The sequence below is a fragment of the Macrobrachium rosenbergii genome, chromosome 47, assembly GCF_040412425.1.
Source record: "Macrobrachium rosenbergii isolate ZJJX-2024 chromosome 47, ASM4041242v1, whole genome shotgun sequence".
In the NCBI taxonomy this organism is placed as follows: Eukaryota; Metazoa; Arthropoda; class Malacostraca; order Decapoda; family Palaemonidae; genus Macrobrachium; species Macrobrachium rosenbergii.
In genome coordinates this window covers 21,556,318-21,572,953 of record NC_089787.1, presented here as the reverse complement: position 1 = coordinate 21,572,953, position 16,636 = coordinate 21,556,318, and the positions used below count along the sequence as shown (strand labels likewise).

The 16,636-nt window shown below is 40.3% G+C and overlaps 2 protein-coding genes across 15 annotated transcripts in view; one reads left to right on the top strand and one right to left on the bottom strand.

The window, feature by feature from the left end:
- Flo1 (flotillin-1) overlaps positions 1 to 5,796 on the bottom strand; it is a 60,200-nt gene extending 54,404 nt beyond the window's left edge. For 3 of the 13 annotated variants that reach the window (XR_010850676.1, XM_067090153.1, XM_067090150.1), the window contains exons 1-2: positions 5,629 to 5,788; positions 2,495 to 2,573 (exon numbers count right to left, since the gene is read on the bottom strand). Coding sequence is in view for 7 of the 13 variants with exons in the window: in XM_067090153.1 (XP_066946254.1) it covers positions 2,495 to 2,573; positions 5,629 to 5,680 (131 nt within the window). In the remaining 6 variants the exon portion in view is untranslated. Of the gene's footprint in view, positions 1 to 706; positions 783 to 2,494; positions 2,574 to 5,628 lie in introns of all 13 variants that reach the window. The other 10 variants (XR_010850675.1, XM_067090148.1, XM_067090156.1 and 7 more) reach the window with 8 other exon arrangements.
- Positions 5,797 to 8,522: 2,726 nt separating this feature from the next.
- On the top strand, positions 8,523 to 16,243 carry LOC136830600 (zinc finger protein 714-like). Of its 2 annotated transcripts, none has more exons than XM_067090146.1 (2): positions 8,523 to 8,705; positions 12,670 to 16,243. In XM_067090146.1, the coding sequence occupies exon 2, from the start codon at positions 13,074 to 13,076 to the stop codon at positions 14,898 to 14,900; it is 1,827 nt and encodes a 608-aa protein (XP_066946247.1). In that variant the 5' UTR covers positions 8,523 to 8,705; positions 12,670 to 13,073; the 3' UTR covers positions 14,901 to 16,243. The 2 variants fall into 2 exon arrangements, with proteins under 2 accessions (XP_066946247.1, XP_066946248.1); XM_067090147.1 differs by having other exon boundaries at positions 8,556 to 8,741.
- The last annotated feature ends 393 nt before the right edge of the window (positions 16,244 to 16,636 follow it).

Sequence of the window (16,636 nt, the reverse complement as noted above, 5' to 3'; positions counted from 1 at the left end):
TTAAAGCAACCACCCACCAAAGCTAATTCATGCAACGATATATAATTATCAAAAGAATAAATGATGTTATGCGTCTAGCATTCCAGCCAGAGAGGGTGGACATGCCACGTCTCCAAAGCAACCAGCCCAGTACGAGAAACGTACGCGTGGATTCCGTAAGGTCATCTAACTACTTCCAAATGAAAGTCATGCTTAGCCAACTCTAAGATTCAAAACTTGAGGTCAAAGGTAATTCTAAAGGATGCCTGCGTGCAGCAGAGTTTCAGCTAAGTTGTTCTTGCATGTGACTGTACGGTGGCTGAAATTCTGCGCACACTTATACAGAGTTTTAAGACTAATAAAAGATTCACTATTATAGCTATCTTAAAGATGAATAGATCACAAAAAATTTAATTTGCAAAAGAAGAAACATTATGACGATGATCTTGGCATCAACTATAATAGTAAATATGAGATCTTTAATAAGATATTAAGTAATGAGATATTAAGTATCTTAAAAAAAGAGAAGATCACTGTGATTCAATTCGTGAAGGCAAAATACTTATCTTAAAATTGAGCAGATCATAAACAAATCAATTATTTCAAGGCAAGATACTGTTATCGAAGCGAGTTAACAATGACACTGGCAGTTACTATAATAGCAAATATGAAAATCAAGAAGGAGAGAGATGGCAAAAAATGAAAAAACTATACGGCTACGGTATACCTCTGTACTTGCTGCACAGTGGGCCAAACGAATGCTCGCCCACCAGGGACTAACAGTGGCTTTTTGTGGCAACATCCTGTAACACAAACACACATCCGTCACTCCCCAGAACATGACAAATAAACGCCCTTGGCGGACACGTACAGCATATATATATACGGATGTATATATATGTGATATATATATATATATATATATATATATATATATATATATATATATATATATATATATATATATATATATATATCTCTGTACAGTGCAGATAAAGCATTCCAACAAATAAATTTTGATTTGACGTTCCACACAGTGTAGCCAGGTGCCCCGAAAAGTATAGGTATCCCATGGCACTCGTATTATGGACAGTGCATGGTCTCCCATCAAGGAAGGAGTGGGGGGAATACTGAAAAATAAAAATAAAAGATTTATGGACACTACAAAAAATAAAGATAAAAGAACGTAGACATCACTAAACCTAGGTAAAAGAATACAGCACTCATAAACATATCCATGAAGGCAAAATTAAAAATGAACGGACTGTTGACATCGGAAAAGTATACGTTGTAACTTGAACACTTGGATGGTCAAAAAAATGAAAAACAAAATCCAGTAGGGTCAGCTCAGATGAGGATGAAACACCATGGCTATGTTTTGACGGAACAGCAAAGGGAAGAATCTTGGGTAAAGTGACGTCGTTATAACCTATTATCTTAATCTAAGAGAACATATATAGTTACAAAAAAGTTAAAACACAGTAGTCCCACTGATCGTCCTGACGGAGTTATCCAATGGCAAAGGTTGATTTAATCCTCTTCCTGGTTTTATCCGGAGTAAAGAAACGTTTACATATGGCTTCCGGTTTTCACCTCACTAGACCATTTTAAAAAGGGCCAATGAAAATTTTTACACTGCAAAGCAATTTCCAATTAATCAAGAGATACTGTGACATTTTGATGTTGGTGTGAATGTTTTCGTGTGAGACAAGTTCATTGACATTCACAATGCTGTACCACTTACTGACCGTCACCCAATGTTACTTTATCGTGCCCACAGTGAATGCCAAAAGACCTATTGCTAGCCATCCTGTCTTGTGCCTCGTGGACGTGACCTCATTCCGTCTAGTGCAGCTACAACCAAAAAAGCCAGCATAAAACATTCCAGAAACGAAATAAAAAAATCAACAGAGAAAGGTAGACTGAGACAGAAATTGAGAACAGAAAAAAAAAATCAGGGGACGAAGCACTAATAAGTATACACATGTACGCGGTGTGCTATACCAGGTGACGACTTTTTTTTTTTTTTAAGGAGAATCTGTACAAGGCAGTAATTTACAAAAGAAACAAAACTGCGTGTGTCTTCTAGGACAATTTGGCACAGTTCTAAGTATACATCCTCACTACTTCGTGTCATCTGACTTCCAAAGGATACGACAAAAAAAGCAGCCAAGGCAATATTCAAGAGTGCTCCTGCTATTACGGATAAAATTCATCAAAGCTCACGGTGACTAGTCAAGTTACCACTCGCCAATGCTACCTCTCCCCAGTTTGCGTCGTGACAGCGACGACAGAGCGTCGGCGGTTCGTGTGAAAACCGTGACGTCAATGCTCACGTGATACTTGAAGAAGGGGCCACGGACGCACAAGCTGAGGATCAGGAACACTGGCCTCATGTTGTGAGGTAAGGCTATAGACACCACAGGCAGTTCCTAAATGCATACAAAGCTAAGTGACACCTTGACCACAGACTCTCCCATTCTCCTTCACTGGTAAAACGTTCAACCTTCGGTACCTTTGTAGCATTTGAATACATGGCCAAACAAAGGCGCGTCCTCCTACTACCGTCAGGGGCTTTCCATGGTAACAACATCCTGGAAACAGGCAGTGCGGTTCAACAACAACTTTGACAAGGATGATGACACATCAAAAGCTACAACGAAGAAATCTGCTTTTATTTGTCGCAACGTCAGGGCATGGCGGATGCTGGCCCGGCAAGAGCTTGGTGGCCTTGGGATCTGTGACAGTCCAGTCCCTTGGTATGATGACTAAGCGGAACTTAAAAGCAAATTTCGTCGCACTACGAGAAACAAAAGTTGCATTGTTCTTCCTTTTGGCTAGAACTTCCATTCCTGCGCAAACTGCTACTGAACTTTAGACAGTTTCACTGGTACCATGCAGTACCAGGTCAACTCTTCAGTAGTGGTATTACTGTATCCCAAAATTTGACAGCAGCTTAATCTCATGACAGCAAACCATCCAGGGGTTCACAAAAAGCAACAGTAAAATACCCAAATTGTCAAAATATGCAAACAAATTGGACTTCTTACAAGTTCTGCTTTCATATGGAAGTTCTAGCCTTCTCTAGATGAAATTTAGGAATAAATCAATTTTCCGCATGTAAGTATATTTTAGCGCGCTAGCCTCTAGAAACTTACCTTGAGTGATCTGCAAGACGACGTAATTGTACAATGAATGCTGTACTATGTAAATCATTATGCGTACAATGCAAGCTTCTATAACGAGAAAACAGAATGAGGTGCAATATACCGCTAAGCTTTAATCATGTGTGGTGCAAAAAATGTCTTTCGTCTGAAACACCAACTAACATGTGCAAGAACAAGTCTTTGTGGCAAATGAGTTACAAAGGCTGTATGTGAAGTCTTGTCATTCATTACACAAATAAAAACAAAAATAAATCAGAATCGAGGAGCCATATTGCCTGGAAAAAAATTAATTTTCAAACATCACTGAGACTTGCCTGAAAACAAGAGTTCATTTTTAAACAAACATGAGGTCATGAAGTCCAAAACTGTGATTCTTTGACTCAGAATAAGTAAAGTAACGTTTTCTTTGACTGTAATACCGATTTCACAGCCAAGTACTGTAATGCAAGAGACAAAATACATTTAGCAGAATCCTCCTTTGCAAAATGGACATCTTTAAGAGAAGAATCAAGAAGAGGGCGGCCCCAGGGAAGGTCAAAGCCATGTAACTCATTTGCCGCAAAGTATGTCCGGTGGTAATACAAGACACCATGTGCGTAGATACACTATACGAGACATCGTGTTGCAAATGAACAAGTGCGGTAACAGAAAAATCTCTGCCTCAGTCAATATCTATATAAAGCTGGCCTGTAAAGAAAATTATTTATCAAGACAATTTCATTTTTATATTTAATATATATATATATATATATATATATTATATCTCGAATCTAAATGTAAAAATATGATGCCCGTTTTATATTAAGATCTATAAGGCACTATTGACTACCTAGAATAACTACACTTCCTACAGTCTAATCACGACTTACTCAAAAAAAAGTCTTAAATTTCTAACTTAAGGCTAATTTCTGGGGTACATGTCTAATCAGGACTTACTAAAAAAAGTCTTAAATTTCTAACTTAAGGCTAATTTCTGGGGTACATGTCTAAACAGGACTCACTCAAAAAACCTTAAATTTCTAACTTAAGGCTAATTTCTGGGATACATAGGTTTACTTTAAGTAATAGGTCTGTATGTACAAAAAATTAATAGGAAAACTATGCATAATTTCTGCACTGATGTCAACTTCTCCAAGCAATTTTACATCAATGTAACATGGAATAATTCTTATAATGTAAGCCTGAATCAAGAGAAACCTTGGAAAATATGTACAAAGATTGAGAAGACGGCAAAATGAAGCGAAAACTGTACAGATATAAAAAAAAAAAATGTGTTGCAAGAATTTTGACAATAAAATCTGAGATTCAAAATGGCACGATACAGAACAAGAAAAAATGATATTAAAAAATACATAATCTGAAAATGGATAAAAAATACATTCTAATTTCATTCAATATATACATCCGTAACTAAGATCTCTCAATTCTGCAACTGCTTGGACCTGGTCCTATAACTGGGCTGACTTTAAAGAATTGTTTATATTCTCAGTGGGTAGGCCTTTTAGGCTACCGACTGACAATAGAGGCTACTAAACATATTAAATGGGAAGTATAAAATGCTTGTAGTATATTAATTTTAATACAAATTTGTTGTAAATTTGGATAAAATATCATCTAAATAAGCTGCAGGCCTATTGTACATTTACATGTATTCATATTTACTGAAAGAGGAGCCTAGCAGTATGCTGTTACACTTTTATTCTGTAAACAGGCATATAGCTAAGAGGACTATTATGTATAATGGTACCCATTAAGGGCATATACCCAGTATGGGCATTGACGCTTCGAAAATATTGGATTAAAGTAAATTTATTATCAATAATGGTATGTCCCGTGAACACGGAGTTTTACACAAAATTGTGTATGATTTCTGGAAATTATTTAGGGCTGCAGTATTTCTAGGAGATGAACATTAATTACAAATCGTAAAATATAATTTATCTACTTGATTTTGAAGTTTACTCATACATTTTCACGGTTATTCACAATAGGAAAAGAAATACGGGCCGGAATGAGATTTACTTAAGACTGCGTAATATTCTCGGAAATTATTCAGGCCTATGGTATTTCCTGGTGATGAACATTAATTATATATATAAAAAAATGAGAATTTATCTATCTGATTCTGCAGTTTATTCGTAAATTTTCACGGTTATTCAAACTAACAAACAATAGGAAAAGAAATATGGTCCCGACTGAGATTTTACGTAAGATTGCGTAACATTCCTGGAAATTATTCAGGCCTGTGGTATTTCTAGATAAATATCAACTATAAATCATAAACAAGAATTTATTTATTTGATTCTGAAGTTTATTCATACATTTTGAAAGTGATTCAGAATGAAACAAGAGCAGAAACACGGGCCAGACGTCGCGGCGCCCCGACCGAACCTACCATCATAACAATCGCCATTTCAAATTGCCCAGCTTTATTTGGACTTAATTAACAGTATTTCACCCTTAACCGCCTAATTTCCCTTACCTGATATCACCAGGGCCTCGTTAGGGCCGCACGTCACGAATCCCCACACCATGGTTGCCCTTAAAAAGAGAGGGCGTCGCAGAGAATAAGGGGTTTTCGGGGGAAGGCGTCTCTTCTCCTACTCGCCCTCCAGTGTCAGTCTCCTCCTCCGACTTCGATGACGAGTATAAGGGAAGAAACCATACAAACCGGTCGATGAAGTAAACAAATATAAAGGATTTGATTAAAAGTTTCGATTCCTTATACTTTTTATAAGGGGACTATAGGGGATTCGATGCTATTATGATCCTCGTTTATTTGCGTAGGTCTCGCCCGTTTATAAATAGTAAGGGAATGCCAAGAAGAGCTATCGGCGGCAGCGGCGGCGGTGGTAAGAGGAGAAGAGAAGAGGAGGTCCATGATCCTGGCCACCCTTATCTTCTGCCCTTCCCCCGCCCCCGCCCCCGCCCCGCCCCGTAGCCGCCCACGTCCCCACCGCCCATTCCCATACAGTTTATTATAGCAAGTGCTGCCTTGCAGTACGCAGATGTGGACACCCCTTTTCATTCCACCTCGATCGCATTCCCTCACAATTTACAGCAATTGTTGTCCGTTGCTGTGGCTTTAGACATCCTTTCTCCACTCAGTTCCATTCCCATGCAATTTATTATAGCAAGTACTGTCTTGCTGTACGTAGATGTGCATTCCCTTCTCCATTTTACAGCAATTGCTGTGGTCACCCTTCTCCCCTTCCCCGTCCCATTATCACACAATGACAGCAACTGCTGTCCGTAGCTGAACACTGTATCTGTGATGGCATTCCAACCCCACCCCTACCCCTTGCCATCCAATACAATTTACAGCAACTGCTGCCTTGCTGTCCATAGCTGTGCCATGGCATTCAAATGCTGCTCTTGCGTAAGTCACTAAGGGTACCATGGCGCACTATAATCCCTTAAAATACTTCGCCCTGAGGTGGGGCTATGGTGACTAAAAGGATTGACTGACAATGGTGGGATTTAATCTAATAATTAATGAAAAAGTAGGATTTTTGTTTATTTTTAATAACTACTTAAAGATTATTACAGAATTTTCGATAGTGCATTTGTAAAATTATGCTGATTTAATTATTCATTTAAAGAATTACAAGTGGATTTAATCTGTTTTTTAATGAACTAGGTAGCATTACACTCAAAATTTGAGTGGGAACGAACAGATTACGGCACTGAATGCAATACATGTTTATAAAGTCATTGCCTTTCCTTAAACTGTTTACCGCCACACTTAAAATGGCTACAAAAAATATCTTTACGTAAGCGCAAAAACAAACATTGATTAGTGGCGCCAAAAATCAAGCTTAATCATTGCCATTCATTCAAGAAAGTATAATGAGAGTCACGTTAATTCAAAAACGGGTTACGATAAGATAAGATAAAAACGGAATTTGAACGACGGTACAAGCTTGCGCGTTTGTATTCGACAAAAAAATGTCTTTGCAAATCATTCACTTAATTCTGATAACAGGGAAGAGTTATCGAGTTGATCTGTGAGAGTATTGGTGGGTGAAGAAGAAGTAAAAACTCTCTCTCTCTCTCTCTCTCTCTCTCTCTCTCTCTCTCTCTCTCTCTCTCTCTCTCTCTCTCTCTCTCTCTCTCTCTCTCGGTCGGAGAGTATAAAACGGCCACTATTGCCAGGTTCCCAGGACTGCGTAAACAGTCTTCTCTCTCTCTCTCTCTCTCTCTCTCTCTCTCTCTCTCTCTCTCTCTCTCTCTCTCTCAGAAAGTAAACAGTCCCGAACTTTGGAAATGAGTCGAGTTTCATTCTTTTATGATTAAACGATTTTCTCTCTCTCTCTCTCTCTCTCTCTCTCTCTCTCTCTCTCTCTCTCTCTCTCTCTCTCTCTCTCTCTCTCTCTCGTATTATTCTGATATAGCTTTGATAGCAGTAGACCTAAATTCATTTAGATCCTAACTTATATGTAAACTGGTTTGCATATAAATCTTATTATTGGGAATGTTTTTATTACTTCTGTTTTCCAGAGTTTTAATCTTCCTTCGTTCCTTCAGTACTGAGAGAGAGAGAGAGAGAGAGAATTTGATTACTGTATTTTTCTTCATTCGTGCCTATGTGTTCTCCCAGTTTTGGAAGCTGTCATTTAATTTATGTAATAATAATAATAATAATAATAATAATAATTATAATAATAATGAGAAATAAAGTTAAAAATTTGTGCTTGTTTTAATACTATCCATTTTAAATTATTTGTTTCAGTGTTTTTCTCAAAAGCCTGAAATTCCACCCATTAAAACACATGAGTGACTCAAGACCCTAAAAACACACTTTTTCCTAAAATAAGATCATAAAAACATCTTATTTTATGAAAATAAGTGTTTTAAAGGACATTATGCATTCTATTACGTATTTTGTTTCCTTATATTCTTCTTATAAGCCTGAAATTCCGCCCACAAAAACTACCTATGTAATTTAGACCCCAAAACGCACCTTTTTCTGAAATAAGAACGATAAAAACGACATTTTAATTACATAAATTATGCGAAAAAAACAATTTTCCGAAATGTTGATCCCCAAAACTGACGATTCCTATACACAACTTCGAGCGAAGAAGAAGCCACTCTTTGTTTTTCAAGCGAACGAAGAGCGACGATTCCCCGTCGATAATGACGAAACTTTTCCCGTCGCGACGAAGGCGGAAAATGTCGTTTTGCTTCATTTCCGTCGGGTTTTGATGAGTTATGGGGATTTATTATAGAAATATATGTTGACTTTAGTTATTTCAGGGCGAGAAATAAGAATATTAAAGCGTTAAAAAGGAGATACATCGAATTAAGCGAAACGGGCGCCGCGCTGCCATCTAGCGGCCAGATGACGAACGTCGCCAAAACCGCGACAAAATGCGCCCGCGACTCAACCGTCGCCCCACATTTCCCATCTTCGGCTTCTTCCATTCTTCCAAGACCTAACGAAGTCAAGCCTTGTCAGTTACTCTGTGCGAAAATGTTCTAGTATTTCGGCCCCACGCTGGCAAATTCGGCGTCGCGAGGCGGAGCGATGACGAATCTACCTTCCCGATGACGGAGGCAAGTATGGGAGGCGGGAATAATGGCGCCGGAGAGGTAAATATGGCCAAGCGCTTCGGTCAAAGTCGAGGGAGACGTTTCCCGTTAGGTTTCGCTTGGAGGTGGAAGTGGGCTTTTGTTTTGGCCTTATCTCCGCGTTATTTGGGCGATACCTGCCGTTCCCCCCCCGTTATTTTCTCCGTCCATGACCCGGGAGTGACTTAATAAGGTTTGGGGGGCGAATAACGCCCGTTTTCACCCGGGGAGACGAATAGCATCCGTCTCCCCCACCCCCCGAAAGTAGGGCATAAGGTCACTGCACAGGCTAAATAACGTTGGTCCCGCTACGTTCCCTGCGGGACTCCTCCTCCTCCCGAGGGTGCTCTTCCTTGACAGCATCTGCCGCTCGGAGAGATTCCCACTCTGTTTTTCATTTAACCTAACCTCAGCTAGGTGTAGGCTAAGCCCAGGGCTATTTCTTCTTGGATATCTGTTTGGTTCGTATTTCTGGAATAGGGTTCTCGTTTCGTACCAGATTTATCCTAATTTGTCTCATTGTTTGAACATTTTGCCGCTGTTTTCTGTTTAAAGTTGGCCTAAATTTCATTAAATACATTCCTATTGTATTTACAAAGTCTAAGCTTATGGTAGGCAAGACCTACTTTGGTTTGGGTTAATCCTAGATTATTGAAACGTAACTTATTTATTTATCAGATGTTTTTCGTGTAGACGCAGGTCTGTTGGTAAATTTAGCCTAAATTCAATAAAAATTCATTCCTGTTTATAATACGCCGCGTACGGTAGGCTAGGCCTGTCTATTCTGGTTTAGGTGAATCCTCATAGCCTATTATTAAAAAACATATCGGATATTTTCCATTTAGCTGCAGGGTTGCCCATAAGCATAGCCTAAATTCAAATAAATTCATTTCTGTTGAATTAAAAATGCTGATGGTAGGCTAGGTTTACGTAGGTTTCGCGTGGATCGTATGAAAATTTTGGTAATTCGTCTTGGTTATGATAAAGAATTTTTAGGCCTGTTTGAACCAGTCAGGGACGTTTTGCTGTTTTTACGCCCCTACAGCTGTTTGGCTACAAGTTTTGATAGCCTAGGCTACATGTGCGCAAAAATTACGACTTTGGCCGTTTTCCGTCTGCGGAAGTGATCGACGCTTTCTAGGCAGGCTTGAGGAGTCGCTCGACTCTATGGCTTTATTTATGTCTTGTGATCTTGTCTGAAGAGTAAAACTCTCTCTCTCTCTCTCTCTCTCTCTCTCTCTCTCTCTCTCTCTCTCTCTCTCTCTCTCTCTCTCTCTCTCTCTCTGTCTCAGAGTGTATTTTTTATTGTAGGCTGAGGCCTAGACCCTAAGAAACATTGATATAGGCTACATAACATTTTAGGCTACCTAATTTAAACCTGTAGCGTAAACTCCTAAATGTATAACCTTTGTAGAGGTAGTCCCCGGGTATCGGCGATCCGGTTTTATGGTGCTTGTCTAGTGACGAAAATTGGCGATTTTCGGCGCCGATGTGTGCCGATTTCCATTATCGGTGCCGATCTCTGGTTATTGGCGCCGAAAGTTGCCGATTTTCGCTTGTCACGCCGTCAGAGTGGATCCCTGCCGATAACCGGGGACTGCCTGTATTTGTTTATAGGGTACTGAGCTATTACAGTGACAGGTTTAGCCCATAATGGTGCTGTAAATGAAGTCTGTCACTCTTTCAATCATGAGGCCTAATTTATTGAGAGCTTTTCATACTAACAAGTAAAAATGTACCCTATATAATAGTATATTAGTAAATGGTTTTGAAAGCTATATATACTGCATACACTTTTAAATGGTTTGTTATGTTAACGTGTAGTCTGTAAAATTTTCTAGTGTTAGTACGTTTATGAGAGAGAGTGAATTTAAACGTGTATGATGTGAGAACAGAACAAAATGAAGCTAAAATATGAAGATATTCAGTATTTCTTTGCATAATTTTCAATGGGTAGTTTGCAGAGTGACGGGACTACCGCTGAACTGAAACTTAGTCTCTTGTCTACAATGTTTAGTATTATTTGGGGGGTCCTGAGTGGGGATGAAGCCACACCCTCTCAGCCTAAGTGAGGTTAGGAAGGTAAGGTCTGGTTAAGTCAGGACACGGCATTCTAGGAAAGGCTGGGTTTGATTACGTCTGCAGAACTTGTTCCTGTTGTACATTTGTCCCTTTTCATAAATTTTTATTTTACGTTCACATAGCCTGCCAGAAATCGGTCCAGTATAGGCACAAGTTCGAAATTGAAACGACCTTATGCATTTCAAAATTTGTGGCCAAATTGGGCTAGCTGCGGAAATGTAAAACTGGTTGATGGAGGTACAGAATATCCAGTATGAATTTGCTTGTAATATTTTCGTCCCCCCGGCCTATCCTTTGGCTGTGGTATGCCTGATTTCTTGCTAAACAAGTGCATCTTATATTTGTTCCTATGAAGATACTATTTTAGTATTGGCAGGTAAATGACAGGTTAGACGTACCACTCATTCATTGGTTAGATGTACCACTCGTTCATCTAACTGTTAACTTACATTTTCTTTTGGCTGTACTCGAGTCAAGGTGTGTGTGAAACTGTTAATAGAATCTTAGTTCCAGGATTCCTGTCCTGGCACCCTCTGGTAACGGTATGCTAAGTAAAGCTGAGTAACAAGTTAGTCCTGTGCAAACCTCTCATTGCTGTGCATGCGATTGTTGATCACGAGAGTGATTTTTGATGTTGGTGCTGTTCAAAAAGGTAGGATTGTGAATGGACAGCATAGCTGTGCAGGCCTAGGCACTGTATGTTTTGCCTTCTACAGTACCAGTGTTCACTGGTTTTTGCATAGATCAAGCGAACAGTGTTGAATTGCCCTGTTTGCGACTGTTGTACCCAGATCCCAGATCCTCCATCTATCCATGTGATCTTCCTGTTTAACCTATCCAAGAGTTCTAGATTTGTGGAGGTCACACTCATTGAGAACGTGGTAAGAGTTCTGTCATGCTCTCTCCTTGCGCATACTCTCCTTCTGCTTTCCCAGGCTTTACTTCAAAGTCTATATATCCTGGTACCTGAAGGTAATGTGGTCTCCTTCAGATATTGCATTTCATGCCCTCCTGGACCACTTTTCTTCAGCTAATGGGTCTCGCGTAGTTCCTACCCATCCCACACAGACCACGTCTGTTTACTCTTGCATAGCTATTGTGATTCCTCTGGGAGAAACGTCTGAGGTTCCTTTGTTGATTGTACTACTCTATTACTCATGGAAAAATCTTTTCCCTTGTTGTTGTTGTGTCTGAACTATTTAACATCTCAAGGAAAACTTGGAAAGTACGAACGAGCACCAACACGAGATAAAAAGCTATTTAAAGCGTCCACCAGGTTACGATAAGTTTCTGCATGAAGTTGGGAAGAATTGTCTCAACTTCTGCACTTGTTCGAACAGATAGACTGACCGATAAGGTATTTGTAAAGCAATGGATTGTATCTGTGCAACTGAATCTTTTCAAATGAATGATTTTATTTAATAGTATATACTGTATTAACCTTTGGTACTTTGAAGAAGTATATCTTTTATGTGCTGCAAAATCTTTATTCAGATGATTACTTTTTAGAATTTTGCCTTTGGTAATACATGTATTGGCGTTATCTACCTACACCCTGTAGGAGTTTTGATGTGTCATGTAAATTAGCTTTGATATACTGTATTTATGGTGGACATTTATGAAGCATGTAATTAAAAACTAATTTTATACTGTACTCATTTTACTGGTAATGGCCCATGGTCCCACTTGTAGAATATAGCTTCCATTTCTCACCTCTGAATATAAACAGCAACATACTGTTCTGTAAAAGTCAGATGTTTAAATAAATTGAAAGTGACTCTTTTTCTTAGTTGGTTTAAGAAACATTTGGTTTTAATTTTGTTTGCAACATGTTTTCGCATTTTTTAACCTTGCCAAATCTTTGCAGGTCGCAGCTATGTAGCAACTCTCGCCAGCAGTTCGTCATGAACCTACAACGTTGTTGATGGCCTCCTGAAAAGCAGTTACTGTGTTAGTGACGAAGCGTCAAATTGGATAATTGTAGGGGGATATTTTAACGGAAAAGCTCGAATATAAAGGCTCCCCATTATTACTAAATGGTTGGTAGTTCGTAGTATATTTTGTAGCCCATTTTGAGGTTTAGTTGGATAATACTACTTTGCGTTAGTGCTGTTTTCTGTACGCAGGCTTTAACGTATGTTGTATTTCAAACATGTGACAGAGTCAGAAAGAAACTAGAGATGTCATAATGCATAGGTTGGAGGCACTGCAACGCCTGCTATGGAGGTAACGTAGGGTCCTGAGTGCGCGCGGAAACAGAAACTCCTAGCCATGGGTGACTCGGTAATAGAGGAGGCCATGATTGCCTCCTCCCTGATGGAAGACGCCATCATAGACGGCACCTACGACGATTACGCCGACATGAGCTCGTTCAGTGCCAACTTGTGCGATGTCGTTCAGGAAGACATGGGCATGTACGACGCGCCCGACGAACAGGACATGTACAATAGCAAAACAAAGCGCCTGATCTGTAAGAGGTGTGGGAAGGCATTTAGGAATAAGATCTTGCTGAAGAAGCACACCGCCATGCACACGAAAGACAACGTGTTTGATTGCGAGGAGTGCGACAAGAAGTTCAGCCGGAAGGAGAGCCTCACCAGGCACATGCTGGTTCACTCCGGCATGAAGTTTTACGAGTGTTTCGAGTGCGGCCGAATGTTCAACCAGAACGGCCATCTGAGAACACACATGCTTACCCACACCAAGGAGAAAAACTTTCAGTGTGATAGTTGTAACATGAAGTTTGCTCGTAAAGATAATCTGAAAAGGCACTATCTCTTACACAGTCGGAAGAAGTCGTTCGAGTGCTCTATCTGTGCAAAACGGTTTAACCAGAACGGACACTTGGAGTCCCACATGCTCACGCACACACAAGAGAAGAACTTTGAGTGCGAACAGTGTTTTATGAAGTTTGCTCGAAGGGACACTCTCAAAAGACACATGCTCGTTCATACCCGAGAGAAAGCCTTCGAGTGTGACAATTGCAGTGCAAAATTTGTTCAGAATTCACACCTGAAAGCCCATCTCCTCGTTCATACCCGCGAAAAGAAATTCAATTGTCCCGATTGCGACAAGTCGTTTGCCAGGAAGGGGAGTCTGAAGCGTCACATGTGCGTCCACACGGGAGAGCGGAACTTCGAGTGCACGGAGTGCGGGAAGACTTTCGTGCAGAAGACCCACCTGAATAAGCACCAGTCGATACACTCCGGCACCAGGGACAAGATGAGTGACGAAAACGTCGACGAGTTCCTCGAGAACATCAATAAAGTGGAGGTTCATATCCTGAGTCCATCCAAAGTGGGCAAGAATGGGAAGCCCGTCAAGCGAAGAAATAGAAGATGCATAAAAAATTCTCAGGCTGGAAAAAGCGGGGGATCGAAGAAGGGGACGTCAAATTCGGCGACTAACAATTCGGTCAACACACAGGCTGGAGCAGCCTCCAAGGCTGGGCCAGGCCTGTCAGCAAATGAGACCGCCTGTAAAGTAAAAAACGAGTCTGAAACTCAAGGCAAGCCTGCCTCAGGGGACAAGCCTGCCTCGGGAGATCAGACGGCCTCCAAAACTCAGTCTGCGTCGGGAGCCCAGCCTGTATCAGGGAGTGGGTCCACTTCAGGAAATCAGCCTGTAAGGGCCCAGCAAGGAACAATGACTAACATTCAGCAACAAAATTCACATCAGCCTGTGGGAGTCAACAACGTGCATTGTCCCCCAGGTGATGTGAGGAGTCCACCGGTAAACATTGACTCCGAAAACCCGGATGCGTCTCAGATGCAGCCCAACAATCTACTGGCCAACAGCAATTCAGTGATGGCTCTGGCTCTGCTCGATCACTTTCTCACCGGCAATGAATCTCAGGAGAACGTAGCTGCAGCGGAAGAATCCGGCGGGAAGGGCAAGGGGAATAACCAGTGGGGTCAGAAGACACAGCAGGAGCTCCTGGCGGCCCAGACGCTGTCTGCAATAGGCCAGAGAGCTTCGGTCGTGAACGAGAACCACCAGGGGTATCCCCAGCCCCCCTGCATCAATCCACAAATGCCTTCTTGTAACATGCAGCCCGTTCGCAGGGCGTCCTGGCTTCTGGACCTGCTGCTGCCATGAAGATCAGGCCTCCTGCCGGTGCGCAGTGGATCCCCCAAGACAAGGCTCTCGTTCATCCGCAGAACATCGTCTACAACGTTCCCCCTCCGGCCCACGAGATCTTTCGATACTACTCTCCCGCTAACATGCCTTTACACCATCCGTCAAATCGCTATCCGGACGGCTCTTGCATTCCGGCTGACATGCGAGCGACGCCCAGAAAGCCCAAGTATCCACAGAAGGTGTTATTGCCGCCGGGAGAGTGGCAGCAGATGCCAATGCATCCTGGCGGGATGAACGCGACCATGCCAATGTACGCTCACACCAAACACCCTTCAGACCCGCCCCGCATGATAGACAGACCCTGAGATCACTTTTGGGGGTGGGTTTAGGCTTCTTTATATGATTTTTCATCTTTATTTTTCTAAGTATGATAAGTACGACCGACATCTCTTTACTTTTCGAACGAACCGCAGCAGCCACAAATTTGCATGGTTTTTAAGGGTGAAGGCTAGAATCATTTTTTTTTTTTTTTATTAAGACTATTATTTACATCTCATATCACCATCATCTTCTTCTTCTTCTTCTTCCTTTTTATCACTTAAGATTTTGTTGATTATTTTGAAGTTGCTAGTATATTTAAGTTTTTTAGTGTTATTTATGCAATAATTTGTTGTCCTGTGACAAGAGAGAATGGATGGGGAAGTTGGAGTTGGCAGAGAATGATGGCAAGGTGTGTATGTATATGTAAGTATATATGTATACACAATGTATATATATATGTGCGTACATGTACAAAACCAGTACCGTACAGTAAGGTCAGTTCATTCCTCAGTACAATACTTGTTTGTAAAGGTACTGCTTGCTTTGAGTTTTTAAAAAAAAAAGGAGACATTGGTGTTGTAGGTAAACACACTAGTGTTGTAATGTAACTGGTCAACTTTTTTTTTTTTTTTATTTAAAGGTGGTTATTCCCTTGAATATGATAACACAGTTTTAGCAGAGTTAGGAGTTACGTTTAAGTTTGCTAGTTGCCGTACTTGGTTACAATGTATAAAGTTTGATCCAGATATAAAACAAGATTAAGTACAAGAGGTATACCTTAGCGAATTGTAATTACGAAATGCAATTGAAGACGACAGTAACTGTCCTTAAAAGCATTGTAACTTTATTTTTGAGACATGTACTGTATGTAGTATGTTTAGACATGACATTTAAAAAATGCAGTTACTAACCATTAACCAGAATGGCTATGCTATTATATTGTATTATGTGACAGTTTTGCTTAGAGAAATTTCTAATTCTTCCACATTATTGTACTGAAAGTCTTGATATTGATGTGGTATTAAAATGTCTAGCAAAAATCCGGTCTTTTATTTGTTCTTGTGGTATTTTTAAAGGTGCAGTGTTTCCTTGAGAAAAATGAATTGTGATGGTTTCGTCACTCATCTTAAGTGATTGTTGAATTGTCTAACTTGTCGCCATCAAGTTTCTTGTTATATTTATGTAGTGTCTTGTTTGATGTACATGACGTTTATATCTGTATCCTTTTCTGTAACTTCATTTTTTCCAATGTTTGTGATGTTCGGGTATTTAAATACTGTTCCTTGTAGATGCTGGTAGAATGGTTTGGACAGGAAATTGATGTGGTTGGTGATGGTCAATAGTTTGGACTTTTTAAAAGAGCGCTATCAAGTGCATCATCCTCATTAATGTTTTTCATTCAGCACTTTCCTGTATTGTATTAAACATGAAAT